This window comes from Schistocerca cancellata, chromosome 4 (genome assembly GCF_023864275.1).
Source record: "Schistocerca cancellata isolate TAMUIC-IGC-003103 chromosome 4, iqSchCanc2.1, whole genome shotgun sequence".
In the NCBI taxonomy this organism is placed as follows: domain Eukaryota; kingdom Metazoa; phylum Arthropoda; class Insecta; order Orthoptera; family Acrididae; genus Schistocerca; species Schistocerca cancellata.
The window spans coordinates 779177932-779199787 of NC_064629.1; the positions used below are offsets into that span (position 1 = coordinate 779177932).

The 21856-nt window shown below is 39.1% G+C and overlaps 1 protein-coding gene across 2 annotated transcripts in view; it reads left to right on the top strand.

Moving 5' to 3' along the window:
* LOC126184627 (exocyst complex component 1) overlaps positions 1-21856 on the top strand; it is a 254800-nt gene that overhangs the window by 223401 nt on the left and 9543 nt on the right. For both annotated transcript variants that reach the window (XM_049927094.1, XM_049927095.1), the window contains 2 exons: positions 2539-2692; positions 16381-16526. In XM_049927094.1, the coding sequence (XP_049783051.1) occupies positions 2539-2692; positions 16381-16526 (300 nt within the window). The remainder of the gene's footprint in view (positions 1-2538; positions 2693-16380; positions 16527-21856) is intronic.

Below are 21856 nucleotides of genomic sequence, written 5' to 3' on the forward strand. Positions count from 1 at the left end.
ACATGACTCGACACTTGTTTCAATATCAGTTTCATTTGTTAAGCACATATCATTGTCATTGAAATCCTCATGTGCATTTTCCGCGCTGTTGAGCTTATATGACAGCAAACATTCCACTGACTCATAAATGCTAATATTTCATCTGCCACTTCTTTCTCACTCTGCGAAATTCCTTGGGTTCCTTTCTGATGAAATGTCAACTTCAGCCACTGTTATTGTCGATATAATGCAATGTTTTCTTTTTTTATCATTGCCATTTCTGTGCTTTGTATCAATGCCACTAGCACTATGAGCTACTCGTCAACTAAGCAGTCCAACTACGGTCTATAGCCTCCTGCTGTGCTCACCATTGAATACCTCCAGTCCCTTGTTGCCATTAGCAGCCAATGTTATGGTTACACAGTACACAATATGCGGGGTGTCAAATGCCATAAATGTCATTAGCTTCCTGCGACCTCACGCTCAAGGGGTTGCTTGTTAGTTGTCTTGTGACATTACATTAAGGATAAAACTTGGCAGCATGAAACTTTCTTCTTTTATGTCAGTACAAGAATAATATCTGTTGCTCATTGGGAAAGGTCAGTGAACATTAATTCCATCTGCAACATTCTGTTTGTTCAAAGCTGGATTTTTATCACTCAGTGTAATAAAAACTAAATAATATGAGAAAATTAATTGACAGAAATATGGGTAGCTATTTAATTTCAATATCTGAGAAGTTTTGTAGTGAACAAAAAGCTCATTCATCCCTTTAATTATATTGATGATCCACATCCACATGTGTACTCTGCAAGCTGCAGCAGTGGTGTATGCGGGAGGGTACCTTGTACCACTACTATTCATTTTCTTTCCTATTCCACTCACAAATAGAGTGAGGGGAAAAACAACTATCAATATGCCTCTATACCAGCCCTAATTTCTCTTAACTCCATAGTCCTTATGTGGAATGTACATTGGTGGCAGTGGAATTGTTCTGCATTCAACTTCAAATGCCAGTTTTCTAAATTTTCTTAAAATAATTTCACAAAAAGAATGTTTCTCCCTCCAGGGATTCGCATTTGATTTCATGAAACATATCTGCAATACTCACATATTGATCTAACACACCAGTAAGAAATCTAGCAGCCAGCCTCTGAATTGCGTCAATGTCTGCCTTTAATCCGACCGGGTGGGGATCTCGGACACTCATGCAGTACTCGAGAATGGGTCACACTAGTGTCCTGTAGTCTCCCAATAAACTGAAGGTGACAATTCGCATTCCCTACTAACATTCTTCATGCTTCATTCATTTCATGTCGCCTTGCAACATTACTCCTAGTTAGTTAATCAATGTGACTGTGTCAAGACATGTACTACTAATGATGTATTCTACCATTACAGGATTGTTTTACCTACTCATCTGCATTAATGTACATTTTTCTACATTTAGAGGACCCTACCATTCATCACACCAACTAGAAATTTTGTCCAAGTCATTTTATATCCTCCAACAGTTGCTCAGTGCTGACACCTTTTACCCACAGCATCATCAGCAAACAGCCACAGATTGATGCCCACCCTGTCCATCAGATCATAAATGTGTACACAAAGTAAAATAATATAAATCACTTCAGTTTTTTATTTTTTTATTTTATTTTTTATTTAAGATGTTTTTCATTTATTGTTTTAAGTGAATGTAGGCGCATCAACTCTGCATTTGAGAGACCAATGTTTTGACTCGGGATGCTGCCAAAAAATGTGATATAATGCACTGAGAACCAATAGGTTTGGGAACTACAGAAATGTGTATCAGTTATGTCATTTCAGATCATTATAAGGTTTTTCATTACGAACACTGTGTAATCGTGTGTTAGTAGTATAGCTCCCAGAATCAGTAAAATACAAATATTTATTCTACTTACTTGCTATTAGGTAACATGTCAAGGTACTCCCCTTGTGCACTCATCCACTAGACCCAATATTCATACAGCTGTTCAAGACATTCTGGGAATCATTTACTGGAAAATGACTGCAGTTACAATGGCACATTTTCCATCACGTGTTCAGGATTCATGAAAACTTGTCTGTTGTGCTTCATTATAACTGTAGGAACAGTTGGTAACCAGCAGCCATAAGGTCTGTATGAGTGAGTGAGTGAGAGAGAGAGAGAGAGAGAGAGAGAGAGAGAGAGAGAGAGAGTGAGAGTTCTTAATTCCTGAATTTGTGATAATGTTTAGCTCTTATTGATTGTTCTTGTCTACCTTCCTCCTCCTTATATATGATTAATAATCTTTCCCCTCATTCATGTTTCCACAACTAATTTCTCTTCCCTCCATGAAGAAGGAACCTTTGATGTGCTGCTGTTTAGTTCTGTGTATTTCTCTGTGTAGCACTGGAGGCTGTTGCTTGTGAAGGTTACTAATAGCTGTTGCATCTGTCTTTTGTAAATTTAATGAGTTTTGTGAATGGAATTTACTGTTGATGTAATTGTCTTTGTTGTCATTGTGTTTTGTTCTTTATTTATAATGAGTGATGTTCATTTTTCAATGTTTGAAACAGGAGTTTGCTCAGACTGCAGAAACTATTTTCAAGAGTACAGACAGACGTAATGACTTAGACAAATGGTATCTGAAAATAGTATCAGCCATGTTTGAAGCTATTCCACGTAATGCTGCAGAGCATCACAAAACGCCACAAGAGGTTGTTAAAATGGGTAAGAAATACACAAGTCTCCTTCACTCTCAAGAATCTGCATGAAAAAATGTAACTTAGTGCTCTGTATAGTAATATGTGCTGTATGCCAAGTACACTGATGCATGTGACAGTCACTGCGTGCACAAGAAGTGATCTACTGTACACCACTTAAATATCTCATTTGAAAAGGAGAATGATCAATGGATAGTTACAGTGGTTTCACCACAATGGTGTTATACAAAAGGCACAGAATAATATTTTAATAGGATACCATCACCACTTCCGTATAACATGTGCCAAATGCTGTTATGATGGTCTTGAGAATTGATACCAATCACAAAGCTCATTTTTATGTTATTCCTCCTTGCAGCTGTAAAGTTCTACAGCACAAAATAATCAAAGGATGCCATGCTTGGAGGCATGGGTCCTGTAAATACGTTGAATAGCTATTGTGAAGACTGGACTATACTTCAAATTTCCTACCAGATTAAAACCATGTCCAGACCAGAGACTTAAACTGGAACCTTTGCCTTTCATGAGAAAAATGCTCTACCACTGAGCTATTCATGCATGACTCATAAGCAGATCTTACCACTTCACTTCTGCTGGTGCTCCTCTGTTACTTTTTAAATTTCACACAAGTTTTCCTGTATACCTTGTAGGATTAGCACTTCTGGAAGAATGGATATTCCGAAAAAGTGGCGTAGCCCTAGCCTAGGGGATTGTTTTCAGAAGGATTCTTTCACTCTGTAGTAGAGTATGCACTGATTTGAAACTTCATGGCAGATTATTACTGTGCTGGACTGGGACTCAAACTCTGAATCTTGGCATTTCACGGGCAGTTGCTCTAGTGATTGAGCTATCCGTGGAAAACTGACGAGCCCCGTTCACTGATTTACTTCCACACGTACCCCTCTTCTATCTTTCAAACTTCACAAAAGTTCTCCTGCATACTTTATTATGCTGCAGAATGAAAGACTCATTCTAGAAACAGTCCCTTAGGCTGTGACTAATCCATTTCTATGCAGTATCCTCTCTTGCAGAAGTGCTAGTCTTGTAAGGTATACAGGAGATCTTCAGTTAAGTTTAGAAGGTAGGAGAATTGGTACTGGTGGAAGTGAGGCTGGGAGATCAGATTATGAGTCAAGCTTGGCTAGCTTAGTCTATTAGAATACTTACCCATGGGAGGCAAAGGTCCCAGGTTCGAAGCACAATCAGCAAGTTTTAATCTGGTAGGACTTTTCAAATCAGTGCACTCTCCACTGTAAAGTAAAAGATTCATTCTCGACAAAACTTTCTGGCCTCCATTGCTCAAAGGATCTTTATTGCTAAGAAAGTTTTTGTGTGCTACTTCTCATTCATGGCTGTAGTGACTGTCCCTTAGTGCAGTATGTTGGGGACGGGAGGTATGTGTATTTGATGTACATTACATTTAACACCTTCATATCAAAACTTGCCAACTGTGTGTTACAATAGCAGTTGCATGCATGTTTTCTCAAACATGCAGTTTGATGCTCTGATGAACTGGCCATGTGCATGCCAATAATTAAATTCAAGGCAGTCATTCCTGACTGTGGGTAATTGCTTGTGGCTGATGAGACTCAAGAGACACACAGTTCTTCCTCTCAAAACACCTATAGTGCTCATTAGTGCTGTGGAGACTGATGATGACTGCCCCCTATACCTTGTGTGAAGGTGTCACCTCTCTGCCATATGATTTGATGGTTTAAATTTACTTATTGGCATAATATGTTGCCCTGATATAGTTGGCATCAGACTTAACTTTATTAGTCTTGTGGTTTCTGTATATATAAGAATATTTAAACGTATCTTGAATGATATACAATGTTACATGCATAGCTACTTGATCTTATTTGATCAGTTGAACATGGTTTTCTTTGTTGTAACAGTTAATTACATTAGTTAGGTAATGCAGCAATTCTGCAGTTGTTACTGTTGTGATTAGAGATTATAGCTGCCATTGTCATCATCATCATCATTTTGCATCAGCTTCTCAATAAAGATCTCCTTTAGACTTTTTTCCATCTCAATTTGTTCTTGTTTCTTGGAATTCAGCAAACATATTCCTTGGTGCATACACCTGGCTACATATACCATTGACTTCAATTTCATTTTCATTGCTGTCATAATTAAATCTTCCACAACAGTCAAAATTCATTGTAACAATTTTAAAAACTCTATTTACTTTACCAAAAAAACTCCAATTAAGCTTCAGTCTTGATTTCTTATTCATCCTGCTGTTGTCAACTGCCCTAAATTTGGACATTTATGAAGAGGTTCTGTGGCTTCATTGTTAATTTGTACTGCTGTCCTTTCAGTGTGTTGATCATATATTGTTTTGGTCATATTGTAACTGATATTCTGGCATACTTTCAAACTTGTTCTTTTTAGCTCTTTCATTTGTTGTTTATGTTTGCCTTCAGAAAAGTGAAAGGGTTCAATTAAGATAGTTTACTTCTTTATTTTCCCAGGATCTGAGAATTTCATCTAAGTTTGCATAGTTTAAACAATGGAAACTCTAGATAAGAATATCAACAATGTAGGAGAAGATAGATTGCTACTTAGTGTAAAGATGACACATTAAGAAGCAATCCATCTTTTCTACATTGTTGTTTGCACAGTTTAGTTGATGTGACTCATCTTTCAGTTCTGAATTTCCCACTATCCTGATGAGGTCTAATGGAAGCCTTGCATTGACATTTGCATTCTTCAGTGTACTGATATAGGTACGTCACAGGCAGGAGAGTCATAGTCATTGCTCCAATGTCACATTTTCTTAATGATTTGAAAACCCATTTCTGGATGAGGAGGCTCTGTGAGTCATTAAATTTTGAGAATGGTGACATCAAAGTTTCTTCAGACTGTGTTTGGTACTCTAGTTATGTGGCCTATTAGTTATCTGTATAAGATGGATGACTAATGTGCATCCTGCATGACATCAAAAGTGTTGCTAATGCATCCTGGACAGTTTCTTTATTGCTTCATAAAATATAGTCATTTCAACTTGAGGTCCATTTTGTGCTTGTCAAATATATTGTGTGTTTCTTTTCTTCTGAAACTAGTTATTAAAGGCATACATGTTCATTTCTGCTATTTTAAATAGCTATTTCTGTCCTTTCTCATATCATATCTGATTTTGCGCTGAATTTTTGTTTAAAAAGTGATGCTGCATTTTTGTGTAACTACCATCAAGAAATTTCACTCCCACAATATTTTAGTAACTACATTGTATCTTCCAGTGAATAATGAGTGAACAACTTCTTTCCAGCATGGCTTTCCGTAATACTTTTTTGCTCTCCTATATACGTAGCTTGGAACTTAACTAGTGGCAACACTGCTGTGGAGACACTATGCAATGGAATGTACTATTGTCACTGATAGCACACATTGGTGACACACCTACCTTACCTCCGAGCAAATGGACTCACCCATCCCACGTCACCGGCATGCGCACAATCAAAGGAAACACAGTCACTTGTGAGCGAGCAGTCTAATGTAACGGTGTCATTATGTTTTCAAAACAGGAACAACGGAGTTGGATCAAGATTGAATGCGACAGAGGCCGTACAGCATGACAGTGTCATCAAGGTCTTCAACAGGCATGCAGGGAATCAGCATTGCCATACAGAACAGTGACACATTGGGCAAAAGCCTTCAACAAAGGTTGGCAAGCAGTGGCAGACACCAGACACGCATCGGGCAGGTCATACTAGCCTCTCTCAAGCTGCTGTTGTCGCATTAGTGGACAATGATTGACACCATACGATTCGTGAAGTCGCCCACGAAACCAGATTAGTGCATACGACTGTGCTTCACATCCTGTAGGAACGCATGGGCATGCGAAAAATTGCATCACGGTGGATTCCGCATGACTTGACGGAAATGCAGAAATGGATGCATTACGACGCTGCTCAGACACACTTGGAGCGCTATGAGTTTGAAGGAGAGACTTTCTTACACTGTATTACAACACTGGATGAGACATGGGCCACATCCCACAAGCCAAAACTGAAATGCCAATCCAACGAATGACGTCATTATGGGTCGCTGCGAAACTCGAAATTGCATCAGGGCCCCAGTATGGTGGAAGTTATGGTGATTCTCATGTACGACTGCGATGGCGTTATCCTAACGCATTACGTTCCTCCATGGCAGACCATCAGTGCACGGTATTACTGTTCGGTTTTGGAGCATCACCTGTGACCAGCTTTGCGAAAGAAGCGGCGACACTTTCTTTGCAACCCACCCATCATTTTGACTGACAATGCGCAGGCGCATACAGCACAAGCTGTGGTTGCTCTGTTCAGTCGATGGGACTGGGAAGTACTGTACCATCCACCATACTCCCCGGACGTAAGTCCTTGTGACTTTGATTTGATTCCGAAGATGAAGAAACCACTTCGTGGCTTTCGCTTCAGAACTGTTCCAGAGATTCGACAGGCAGTAGACCACTCCATTCGCACCATCAACAGAACAGACTGTGCTAATGGTATACTATGCCTTCCACATTGCTAGCAACGAGTTCTACACAATGCTGATGACTACTTTGAAGGACAGTAGCAGGTACAAACATGTAACTATTTTGTATCGGTTGTTAATAAATAGTTGCCACTATTTAAGTTCCAACCCTCGTATAAAGTACATCCAGTAAACAAAACACGAGGAAAGACAATTCACCTAGAACTGATCGATAACAGCCTAACACAGCATGTTCATCTAAATATACATGATTAATTTGCAATTCACAATTAAGTGTATGGCAGAGGGTTCATCAAACCACCTTCAAGCTACCTCTTTATGGATCCACTCTCTTACAGCGTGCTGGAAAAACTAGCACCTAAATCTTTCTGTGTGAGCTCTGATTTCTCGTATTTTATCATGTGATCATTTCTCACTATGTAGGTGGGAGCCATCAGAATATTTTTGCATTTGGAAGAGAAAGTTGGTGATTGAAATTTCACCAGAAGATTCTACCGCAACGAAAAATGTCTTTGTTCTAGTGACTGCCACCCTAATTCACACATCATGTCCGTTGCGCACACTCTCTCTCTCCTGTTTTGTGATAATACAAAATGAGCTGCCTTCCTTTGAACTTTTTCGATGTCCTCCATCAGTCTCATATGATGCATATCCCACACCCCACAGCAATACTCCAGAAGAGGGCAGACAAGCATGGTGTACGCAGTCTCTTTAGTTGGCCAGTTGCATTTTCTGAGTGTTTTACCAATAAATCACTGTCTTTTGTTTGCTGTACCCACATTATCTACGTGATCATTCCAATTGAAGTTATTCATAATTGTAATCCCTAAGTATTTAGCTGAATTTACAGCATTTTGATTTGTGTGATTTATCATGTAACCGAAATTTAGTGGATTTCTTTTAGTACTCATGTGGATAACTTCACACTTTTTATCATTTAGAGTAAAGTACCACTTTTTGTGCCATACAGATATCTTGTCTAAATTATTTTGCAGTTGATTTTGATCACCCGATGACTTTACAAGATGGTAAATGATAGCATCATCTGCAAACAATGTTAAGAGCGCTGCTCAGATTGTCTGCTGTGGCACAGATACTTACTTGCCTTGGAGCTACCACCGTCTATATTCTCAGGTCTCCATAACCACACAGATATTCAAATGCATCCAGTCCAAGTGGAAGCATCATTGACACTGATTATGCGTGGTTATTCAGGTTAACTGAAAATGGGGGTGGGGAGGGGATACAGACAGAAGAGACAGGTGATACCTCAGATGAAGTATGACATAGGGGAAGAGGGAGAATTGGGGTGAGGTATTATATAAGAGGGACAGATTCCATCTAAATAGTTCAGAGTATTAGGTGTTGTGCAGGGTTTCCAAACAGGGCGGGTACTGAAACAGCTTTTGAAGGCATTGCATTGACGTAGTATACCCATGACTGTAATGTGGTAGGATGTGTTAGTCGAGTGTACAGGGCAAGTGTTCCTGGTAAGTCATCATCAAGAGGAGGAGGAGGATGAGGAGTATTTTGGGTAAGAAGTTAATTTTGTTATCTGTTATGATATTCTTTACACCACTGTGTAAGTGGGTCTAAGACTTTTATGGGTGACTACCTCACTGCTTTCTGTGCCACACTGAGGCCGAGTGAAGTATAGTGTAAGTCATTTCTCCTTCTAATTTATGAATGTTACTATCATTTTCTAATTGTGATAAATTGTTATTGACAAACTTCATATGGGAATAAATGTACAGGATGCTCCATATGTGTGGAATCACGATTCTGAAACAAAGAGAAGTGAGTAAACAATAATCTACAGTCAAGTAGTGTGAGATGGAAGAGGGGACAAAACCTGTGAAGCTATTGTTACCAACACAGCAGCCATTTGGGGAAAGGGGGTCGTGTGACATATCAGGCAGACAGAGAATTACTTGAAAAAAGCAATGGTGTGTCTCATTTGAGCAGAACTTTTTTGATTCTTGGGTTATGTCACATTTAGTACTGAATAAGGCAAATGCCAATGGTAACACATAAAGGCTACAGGCTGTGTTAGGCATGTTATAAGGTTGTTATCCACTTCACTATTCCTCATGGGGTTTAACTAACACATGTAGTGGAATATGAACACAAGTATGAACAAACTGCTCCTTGAGGTGTGAAAGATTTCTGGTCTTTACAACAGGCACTACATTCACACATCCCTACAGATAGAAATCCAAAGGGCTTAAATCTGGGGAACATTATGGCCACTCCACTGAATCTCTGAGACCTATCAGTCTCTGAGGAAACTGGATATCCACATATGCCTGGACAGTTAGCTGGTAATAAGTTAGTGCACCATAGTATTTAAATAAAGTTGGAAAGCACATCTTTGTCTAACAGCTGCAGATAATGAGGTGATGTTAGTGTACCCTGTATGAAGAAGTGCCCAGCAATATGAGAACTCCATATTACATTCCAAACTATAAATTTTGATGTACCAACTACCCTCAATGGATCCATCCAATGACAACTACCACTTGATTAGTATCTGTATTTCTGTTTATTTACATCTCCAATCACATAAAAATTAGCTTCATCAATAAATAGTAAATCGTAGGGGAAATGATGGTTTTCATCCAATTTGTTCATCACACATTCTGCGAATTCAGTGATCTACATCGTCCTAGATGAGATTTTTAACATTTGCTTTTTTGAAGGGTGCCATTTATGTGTGGCCACCATTCATTGTTGATTTTCAGCTGATCCCAGTTTTGCTGCAAGATGCAGTGAGTACTGCATTATGGACTCGTTTAGTTAAAATGGAAGAAAAAAAAAAAAAAAAGAAGCCAGACCAACAGTTGACCTTGCTTCATTTGTGGCCATTCTGAGTTGTTCAACTTTTGGTTTATCTGCAACAGAACCAGTTTCATGGAATTTTGTGACCAGTTTCACCACCACACACTGTGTAATGGGTGGTCTATGATCAGCATTGGTTGAAGTCCTCTGTGATAACATGGGTACTCCCCTCTTCTGATATCAGGAAGATCTCAGTGTGTTTGGTTTGTGTTATTGCCATCAGCTTTGCTTCACCTGTAGGGAAGAAACATCAGCCATAACTTGAGCATAAATAAAGCTATGCTCAGATGAAAGTACCATTGTTTTTCTCATGTAATTCTGTGTGTGTTATGTCACAAGATCCCATCCCCACCCTTCTCCATTTGGAAATTACAAATTGCATTTACAATGGCAACTTCAAAAATGGCTGCAAGGTTGGTAACATAGCCTCACAGGGTTTCCCCTCTCCCATCTTGTACTACTTGACTTAACTTTTCTGTTTATTCACCTGTTTTAGTTTCAGAATTGTGGTTTCACACCTGTGGACTACCCTGTACAGTGAGGCAGTTGTCAGTAATCCCAACTGTTTAAAGAGCTGTCTGTGAGGTTCTAGAGTTGGCCCCATATATTTGACTTACATGCTTCTTTGTCACAAATGTTTACATCTTCAGAGTCAGGTTATTCCAGAATAGGATGCTGTGAGACATTACAGGGTGAAAATGAGTAAAGCAAGTTAACTTCTCACATCCTCATGAGGGAAGCACGGGACAGTGACTTCACATTTCTTGTTGTAAAATTTGGGCATGATAACTGACTGTAAGATTATGATATCAATGTATTTCACTAACTCCTTCCTACAGCAGATTTGGCATACATGCATGAGGGACTTTTTAAGGGGAATGGTTGGTAGTTGTCAAATTGGAGGTACTGTTGGTGATTGGTTTCTGTATCATGACCAGAGGATTTTATGACAGGTGGAGACAAACACCTAAGAAGATAATGTGTTGTATTGGAAAGGATGAGGTAAAACCAGTTAGGGATTAGATGTTGAGGTTCTGGTGGAAAGAGTGGAGACACTGGGGTCATATAATGAAGATGAGGTCATGTTGGTGCCCATTGCAGTTCCACATATTTATTTGTAGGTTTGGCCTTCAAAGCAGAAACAGTTATACATCATTAAACACTGTCTCTAATCCTTTCGTTTAATTTTCTATAACTTCATCTTATTAGCTATTTAAATTCCATATATGTCTGTTATTGGTACAATAATTTATATTTAAAATTATTTTATATATATATATATATATACCTAAAAACAAAGATGATGTGACTTACCAAATGAAAGTGCTGGCAGGTCGACAGACACACAAACGAACACAAACATACACACAAAATTCAAGCTTTCGCAACAAACTGTTGCCTCATCAGGAAAGAGGGAAGGAGAGGGAAAGACGAAAGGATGTGGGTTTTAAGGGAGAGGGTAAGGAGTCATTCCAGTCCCGGGAGCGGAAAGACTTACCTTACCTTTCGTCTTTCCCTCTCCTTTCCTCTTTCCTGATGAGGCAACAGTTTGTTGCGAAAGCTTGAATTTTGTGTGTCTCTTGACTATCTAACCATAAAGTCTTGCCCTAGCAGTTCAGAAAACTGTCCTTAGTCCTACAAACTACTGTCTAGCACTTTGTATCCCTCCCAGTGAACTTAGTAATAAGATCTTTATTTCTAGCTGTCACCCATCTTCTCATAAAGAACTTCTTTTCCAGTTCCATTAATCCCTTATCCTCAATACTCATATTCAGTTCTCAGATCTGTACTAACTGCCTCTACTCCTAACTGCTCCTACTCCTTTTGAGAAATTCTTTTACTCTCTGACAATAATTCCATGCATCTCATTTCCGTTATAGACACTGTTGGTGTATAACAACTAGAGTGACATCTTGACAGCATGTAAGGAATTTCTCTCATCTGCTTACACTGTACTCCCAGCCAAGAATACTTCTACTCAGTAAAGAACCTATAACTACAACCTGCCCCATTATCAACCTCTTAGACTCCAAACAGCAAATTTACCCTGTTTGCTGATGATACCACAATTCTAATTGATGATTTGATAGATCACAATATAGAACAAACTACAAATACTGTTTTTAATGACATCTTAAATTGGTTCTCCTCAAATGGTCTCTCACTCAATGCAAATAAAACTCATTATATGAGGTTCCATACACCACAAAGTAATCTCGATGAAATTAACATAAAATGTAGAGATCAACCAATACAGAAAGCTGAAGGTACAAAATTCCTGGGTGCTTATACAGACAGCAAGTGTAATTGGTCAGTTCACATTCTTCATCTATGTAAAAAACTTAGCTCTGCAACATTTGCATTATGGGTAATTTCTTCAGTGGCAGAAGTTGACATGATTAAGGTTGCCTACTTTGGCTGCTTCCACTCATTGATGTCATATGCTATCATATTCTGGGGGAACCAACCACTTGCAAAAAAAAAAAAAAGTTTTCACCATCCAAAAAAAAAAAAAAACAATCAGAATAATGTGTGGGGTCTAGCAAAGACACTCTTGCAGGCACTTGTTTCGGAAGATAGGTATCCTAACAACTGCCTCACAGTATATTTTTCCCTTGCTGACCTTTGTGTGCAAAAATTATTATATCTACCAAGACAACAGTAAATTCCATGGCTATAACACCAGAAACAAAAACAATCTACATTTCAAAATGAAACTCCTCACTCTGGTACAAAAAGGAGTTTATTACTCCAACATTAAGCTGTTCAATACTCTCCCACTACATATCAAATGTGTTCATACAGAACTGCCAAAATTTAAACAAGTTCTCAAAGATTACCTGACAGAGAAGTCTTCTTATACTGTGGATGAATATTTGAAAGAAAATGTATACCATCACTAAACTTATTGTGTCTAGAAGTAGTTCAGTTGATTTTATTGTCCATTTGAGCATTAGCACACTTTTTGTAACAGCAGATTGGCTGTACCTGTATTTATTCTTGTAGGCCTAATATCTGATTTAACTTTGTGCTCTTATTTTTAACCTTTATTTGAAACTCCTTTTTCTGTTAAATGGTTGTTATGTTATCTAGCTGACATTCTATCTATTACTGTATTTATAGTATGTCTTACTTAAACTATGTACAATTTGGCATTGAATTGCCCTTGTATTTATTGTAAGTTTAAATTGAAACCTGTACAATTTGACACGTTCCATATCCTTGTGATTGACTCACTAACTGGATCTACGGAACATGAAATAAATAAATAAATAGCGTACCTTGCTGACCTAATCAGCCTTTCTTATCTCCAGAGACTTCCTTTAACACCCCCCCCCCCCCCCCCCACACACACACACAAGAAACACCCTGCTGCCGAACACCCTCTCCAGGCTCTCAGTGCTGTCATAAACATTACTTTCCAGAAACCTGACACTCACAGAAGTTTCGTCCCCTCTAAATGTTTCACTTTTAGCCCCAAATTCACGTTTGTACCTGCAGAAATAATAAAGGACCTGTTTTCTGTTACTCATTTACTTCAGTGTGAAAGATTTCTTCGCCACCTACCTTATGTTATGTTATGTTATGTTAATCGGGGACCTAGAAACGATGGAGAAGCTCCATCCCCGCCGCAGCCACAGTGGTCCGCAACCCCACGATGACTACCGCAGTCCACTTCACCCCTCTGCCGCCCCACACCGAACCCAGGGTTATTGTGTGGTTCGGCCCCCGGTGGACCCCCCAGGGAACATCTCACACCAGACGAGTGTAGCCCCTATGTTTGCGTGGTAGAGTAATGGTGGTGTACGCGTACATGGAGAACTTGTTTGCGCAGCAATCGCCGACATAGTGTAGCTGAAGCGGAATAAGGGGAACCAGCCCGCATTTGCCGAGGCAGATGGAAAACTGCCTAAAAACCATCCACAGACTGGCCGGCTCTCCGGACCTCGCACAAATCCGCCGGGTGGATTTGTGCCGGGGACCAGCGCTCCTTCCCGCCCGGAAAGCTGTGCATTAGACCGCACGGCCAACCGGGTGGGCGCCACCTACCTTACTCACCACATCCCGCCAGAAGCACACACTGACATGGTGTCAGCCCCTTCCACTCGACTAGCCAATGACAGTCTCCCAGGAATTCCTCACTTCCAACCTGGCTTAACTTTCCTTCTCCAAATCTCCTCCCAGTGTGTCAAATATTACATCTATGGGACAAAAACCAATCCTAACCTTATCATCCTTCTTATTGACCCCACCACTGTTGTCACAAATCAGTTACAAGCCATACCAGTGTGATTCCATTACATGACCTCATGCATCTCCTGCGTTCTATGAACTGACTTATCGACATCCTCACACTGTTAATCCCTTGTACATCAACCTTTTGCCTACTGCCCAAGCTCCATAAACTCTACATAAGTATCTGGCAGTCTTTGGAAGCGGTAACATCAGTCAAGTATCTGGGTGTGACTATTCTAAATGATCTCAAATTGAATGATCAGATTACACACGTAACGGGTAAGGCGAACTCTAGATTGTGGTTTATTGGTAGAATCCTGAAGCGATGCAGTCCTTCAACAAAGGAAATTGCTTACAATACGTTAGTTCGTCCAGTCTTGAAGTATCGTTCATCTGTATGGGACCCTTACCAGTTGGGTCTGATTCAAGAGATTGAGAAGGTCCAAAGAAGAGCGGCAAGACTCGTGACAGGTACATTTAGCCATCATGAGAGCATTACAAATCTCCTAGAAAGTTTGAAGTGGGACACACTTGCAGATAGACGACACGCTAAACAGAAGGGGCTGCTCTCTAAATTCCGAAATCCAATCTTCATCGAGGAGAGCATATATGATTACCACCAACTTTCAAATCGCGTAATGATGATCATTCAAAGATAAGGGAAATAAGAGCTCGTACTGAGGCGTTCAGACAGTCATTTTTCCCTCACGCGATCCGCGATTGGAACAGAGGGGGGAGGGGGGATATGACTTTGGCATGAATTGTGCCCTCCGCCACACACCTCTTGGTGGCTAGCAGAGTATAGATGTAGATGTAGGTTTCACAGAACAAATTACAGACTGTTTCTGAACCATCCCATGTGGGAAAAATGTATACTTAAATCTTTCTATGAGAGCTCTGGTTTCTCTAATTGTATCAAAACATTTGTTTCTCCCTATGTAGGAAGTCTACAAAACATTTTATCATTTTAAGTAAAAAGCTGGTGAATATTTTTTTTCTTCTACTATAGAACAAGTAGAATCATTGACCACCAAATTTGCCATTGACATTTTTACCCTTGCTTAATTTGGTATTGTTACTAGGAGTAAATTCATTCTGTATTCAGAAGTCATTAGTTAGTGCTATAAACCACACAGATATTTTAAGAGAGTTAGAAATGGTCCAGATGCTGGCATCTGAATGCTAAAATAATGCAGATTGTGTAAATGAAGTTTGTAATGAAATATTTTAAGTTTATCTGCAGTAAGTGTGTTACAATCTGTTACGATTGAGCATTATTTCATGAACAACAACAGAAATAGTATTTCATATGTACATTGTTTTGATTCCTAGCTGGACTTGAAATAATCACTAATAAATCACAAGACAACTAAAAACATTTTACTTGTGGTCATGAAAACTAGTAAAGTAAATGTTGTTCTCACATTCAACAATAATTGGTTCTGGTAAATTTGAAATTGGGAAAAAGTCTAGAAATTTCAGGGATCTTTTTAAAATATGAATTAAAGTTGTCATCCAGAATCAGAATTATTTGTGGAGTTGATACACATCTGTTTAAGCAACAAGAATATTAACCATAACCTCACATTATGCCAATCCACTGATGGAATTTGTTGTCAACACTCCATTGCACTTTGAGAGTAAGACAGAGATTCATAAATACAATCTCGAAGAAAAAATGATCTGCACCTCCGTGTAGTGAATCTGACTTTTGCACAAAGAAGAAATTGTAATACAAAGTTGTAATATTATCTGACAGTTTGCCCAAGGAAATAAATCATTTATCTGGCAGACAGTAGAAGTATTGCCAGATATGGTTTAAAGTTGTTCCTTCTTAATAATTCCTTCTTACCACATCCCATGTCATAATGTATTTCATGACTCTAAGTATAGAATCAAAATTTATCATGCAGGTTTATTTTGAGGAGGAGTAGGAGCAGAGTTGTGTGCAGGAGGTTTCATATTGGAAGAAACCTTTGGTATTGTAACTGTACTTAGATATTTTAGACATAATGGTAGTGCTTCAATTATCTTGTAGGGTACATTATTTTCAGTCATATTTTTTGAGCGGTAAGTGTGTTCAAAAACTTGAATTTCACATTCATATGTCTTCTATATTGTTTCATTTTGCAGAAAATTTTCATCACCTGCATGCTCTGCTGTCCCAGTTAAAAATTGCTGTTTTAGATGGGTTACGAAAAGAAGCAAAACAGAAGTATAGTGAAGCTCTGAAAGCGTATGTTACACAGTATTTTGGAAGACCTTTGATAAAATTAAATGTAAGTTACTTTGTGATGAAATCTGTGTACAAATTCTGTCCACTATTTATGTTTCCTGTGCCTTTCCTTATTCATTATCCAGCAATGCATATGCTACCAGCTGACTAAGAGCTAAGAATGTGAGCACAAAAAATACATTAAATTTATTCATCAATGTATTTAGCTGCACAAACTTTTGTTCATACTTGGATGTAAAATGACACTTTCCAAAGATGAAATTGTTTCAAGTTTAAGGCCTTGTAGCTAGCTAAATCATTCAGCATCTGTGATCTGCGTAATTTGACAGTGTCACCTTAGCAAGATTTTAAATATTTTGAGATAAGAAAGTAATGAAAAAGATATGATCTAAGACTTACGATAAGTTAATGAAAATGAAAATGAGTAAGATTCCTGAAAATAATCTTTCCTCCTGTAGGCCATGCACATTCATAAAACCTTTGAAACAGGAGCATATCATACAAATTATACATAGATATGGAATACAAATAATTTTATCAATAAAGGTGACAAATCACCGAATAGCTGAGGCACTGAGTTGTTGACAGGAACATAACCAAAACATAACATTGTTAGCTTTTGGGCAAATCCTTCTTCATAGCTATGAAACAAACGAACGCACGAAACCACGTGACCTGTACAACCATGTTGCTCTTGCTGATTATGTAGTGCCAGTACTGCAGCTGGACAGGGGTGAGGAAATAGGGACAAGGAGGTGAAGAGTAGGAGGGAGGGTTGGGGAAGTGTGGTTGAAGCTAAGAAGGAGAGGCAGTAGATGCACAGGATATGAATGTGACACTGGTGAGTTCTTTCTGGCTGCAGGCAGGGCGAGATGTGCACAGTGACATTGAGGAGTGGTTTGGGAGGTGGAGATAAAACAATTGGAGAAAGAGACTGTGGAGAAGAGGGTGTGCATGCAAGATGAATGAAGTTGGGGGCACAGTTGGACATGGGTGTGGAGCGGAGGCTAACAGAGATTTAAGCCAGGGAATTTGGGGATTGAATGATGTTTTGCAAGGTCAAGTCCCATCTACTGATCAGCTAATCAGAGGAGCCGGAGTTAAGGGGAAGGATCTGGATGACATGGGTTGTGAAACAGCCATTGAAATTGAGAATTATGTGCTCAGCAGCATGTTTTGCTATCCTGTCAGAGGCAGAGCTACCTATGAAGGCAGTCAGTGTCATCTGCCAGCTTTAACTTCTGTAAAGTATTTTATGTGGTCATGACACCAGCCAGCTGTCCACCCAGATAAATGGCCAGTGTCAAGTTGTGGCCAAGAGACTCAACAGGAACTGACATCCAGTGCCAGAACTCACTACTGAGCATAAAATTCTGAATTTTAGTAGCAGGTACACAGTCCATGCCATCTTGATTCCCCCAACACCGGCTTCTCTTGTAACACATTCTATGATCGTTTTCTGCACACAACTCCTTCTGCCTGCATCTAGATTGAGTTCATCAGTGCCACATTCCTATCCGATTCTTCTGCCACTTCATACCAGCCATCAGCCACACTTCCTCCCACTCCCCAACTCCTTGCTTTCCTTGTCCACTCCACCCACCACTCACATCAGTTGAACTACAGTGCCAGCACGATGTAGTCAGCCCAGAAAATGTAGCCATACGGGGGTGTGCGCGTAGTTATTTATCATATAAGATTGTAATTTTGGGGATTTAAGGATTTATTTATTTCTGAAATATTAAAATTTCGTAGAACAGTTTAAAGTGTGCCGGATGGTTATAATTAAAGTGCAGCTACTCACTAAGGTCCAGTGCGCACTGTAATTATCATATGGCAGTGAAACTTGGTAGGTACGGTAATGTGGAACTGATTTACACGGCGCTATTAATGCAAACAAGATGGTATAGAAATGTTTCCATATGTAATGGATTAGGAATGGAACATGGGCAGAAAAGGTCTGACAAGTTATAAAAATAATGTTGATTTTATTATTAACTGTTATGAATTGTCAGATAACAATATGGATGTCATACAAACAGTGTATGGTGCCAGATTTGAACCTTGTGGCCAAAATTGGAAGTGATTGTTTTCCAACATAAATCAGTTACCCTTTAATGCATTAGCATATCTACCAAGTTTTGCTCCTGTACAATAATTACAGCCCGCACTGAAGCTCCGTGAATAACTGCACTTTAATTATAACCACCCGGTATTTGTAAGTAAAAGCATTCTCTGCGAGGACAAGCTCTTCAGCTCTGTCTGTACTTTCGTGTGTACTTGACATACTTCTCTTCAGGGTGAAGTTTTAGGTCTTATTGGTGACCCTGCAGTTTTAACTGGTATTTGATATCAGATTCAGTGTGATACTATTCTTTAAACTGAGATAATGTGATTTTGACTATTATGCTTTAAAATTAATGTGTTACAAACTTTTCATTGTTCTGTTCCTCAGTGTAGGCATTATTAATGGATTTTCCTTAATGTGAGGAACACATCGATACAGTAAATAGGGATTAAGAAGAGACTGCTATTTGAGTACAATCTGTGCGCCATTTCCCAATACTGCATTAGTCTTAGTCAAACATCCCTAAGGGACTCACAAATTTTTTGTGATTACATGCATGACGAACATGTGTCCCTGAGCCAGTGCAGGACTCCTTCCTTTCCTGTGCTGCAGTCTTACCCTCTGACTATATCTTTTTTCAGACTTTGTCTGTTGAACAGATTCATTGCTGACAACCTGGCTCATGTGTAAGACATTAGTTGTGGTACTTCCTTCTCTTTTTCCCAAGCATTTGTTTACAACACTTCTTCCACATAACTCATGTTTGGTTCCCACATCTGGGTCTGACCTCCAGCTTCTCAAAATTTTTATAGAAGTGCTGGCTGAGCAGCAAAGGTCACCCAATACTGAGCATCGTAGCCAATCGGTGTTGGGGCCCCTCAGATACCCACACTGTGGTAACCCCCTAACTACAAAGGGATCGCATTATTGAGGCCCAGCTGTTACCTCACCACACATGCTGGGGAGGAGGCATCTGTCATTTTTTGGACACTAGAACTATGGTCAGTGGCCATCAAACTGGTGGCTGTTTACAATAGCTAGGTGGCACATGTGGGGAGCACCCTCAAACATCAAGGTGGATACATCTCACAGAGAAAAGAACTGAGTTGCCAGCTGATGGCCATGAGGCTGTGACAGTCAGTCTAAACAAATATGAATGTTTCATTGCAGATTTTATGACTCCAAAGAACTTTCCCTCCTTAGCCACACCATGCGATGAAAGAAAAATCAAATAAACTGCAGAACCTTAAAGAAGCTTTGCATCATTATCAGAATAATACAGGCACTGCAATATTGTATTTATTTGCCTATATCGGGCAAGTGACTTTCAAGTACAATGTCTGACCTGTACAGGAATATACATAATGGATGTACGAGTACAGGTCATAGACGTATGGCTTACAACATATGGAAGTTTAGGTCTGGCTGTGAGTCGTGCACAGATAGCCAAATGGTAAGGCAACCATTTGCGAAAATCTGGGTTCAAGTCCAGGTCCATTACAAATTTTCATTGTCATCATTCCATTCTACAGCTGATGTTGGTCCTTATTCGAATTGCAAATTCATTTGACGTGTTTCGTAATGGCTGTGATTGCCACAGTGTCTGTTCCTATGCTTGCATGCATGTTCAAAGAAACTTCGCATAGTAATCAGAATAACACAGGCACTGCAATATCATAATATAAAATGCATCTGGAGAAATCTCTTCCCTCACTACACGATAAACTGGTTCAGTCTTAATTAAATGAGTGTGTTCAAGACCTGTGTGACACTTTGGGTGCAGTTCTTAGACTAAAATAAGTTCATTAGAAATAAGTACTTGGCACAGATGGCAGGTCGTGCTCTAAAACGTGGTAAAATTTTTATGAATGTGTGTGAAATTATTAAAATAAGGGAAACTTATGTTTAGCAGAGGAGTGAAAATTTAAATGTCTATGTGGATGCAGGATAAAATTAAGGGAGTCAAAATTTAAGTTAAATGAGAGGGCATCTGGAAGGTCACTGAGGTGTTTTCTGGTAAACTGCAAGAGCACAATCAGCAAAGAATAAAATTCAGTTCATTAGTTCAGGAAACTGTGCCTGATGTTTTGATTCATCCATCCATAGACCATTTAGTACAATAGTATCAAACATGTCAGATACATTAAAGAAATAATATATACATATATAAATCGTTAACAAAGTAGGATAGGCTTAGGTGAGGATAGAGTAGGAAGTTGTCCATGGCCTAATCAAAGGAACCATCTCAGCATTCACATTATCACTTTGGAAGAACATGGAAAGCCCAAGTCAGGATGGCCATACGAGGAATAAACCCCAGTCTTCCTGAATGAGAGTCCAGTATGAGGAGTGTTAAAAAAATTCTGGAAGTTTGTCCACAAAATGTTTCTACACTTACATTTTACTTAATGTACATGGTCTCCTTCAAAATACTCTCCTCCACAATTGATACACTGCTTCCATTGCCATTTCCCCTTCTGGCATCATGCAAAGCACCGTCTGCGAATTTTCTTGTATCTCATCTATCATTGCAAATCTTCGTCCTTTCAACAGTCTACTCAATACAGCACTGAACAATAACTAACACACATACAACAGTGATACTTATGGCAGTTACACATTAAACACAGGTGTGTGCAGGGATGCCAACCGCATTTTGCTCCAACACACCAGTGGTGCGAAGTTACAAATGTTCTGAAATTTTTTGTATAGACCTCATACATTAAGACTGGTGACATAGCCGCCACACTTAATATATTGGCGCAAGGGGAATCACAAATACATACTCTGAATTGTGATTGCAACATGCCCAAAAACTAAATCAATGAGCAAGAAATTTTGAAAATAAAAGCATTACGGAAAAAGTGAAAACATATTAACAGATTACATAACACTGCTGAAAAGTAAAACTTGCACAATAAGTAAATCAGTGATGTAGCTAAATCTTGAAACTTCAATCTAAAACACCCAGTGAAAAAATAAAAACATGCGAACACATTATATAACACTGCTGGCAAGTATAATGCTCGAACACATGGAATCTTGCCAACACGATATCCATCACAACTAGGATAACACTAGATTCCTTCTCAGAGGAGGTGTATTGCACTGCACTGATCTGTTTTACAACTATGACTGAAACCATTTATTATCTATTCCTTTTATTCTCATTGCACTTGCTTAATCGGATTTAATAACTAACCATATTGAAAGCCTTAGAAAGATCAAAAATAACTCCAACAAGGCTACTGCTGTTATCCAAGTTTCTAACCATTTCATCACCCTAATTATTTATTAGTGCTTCT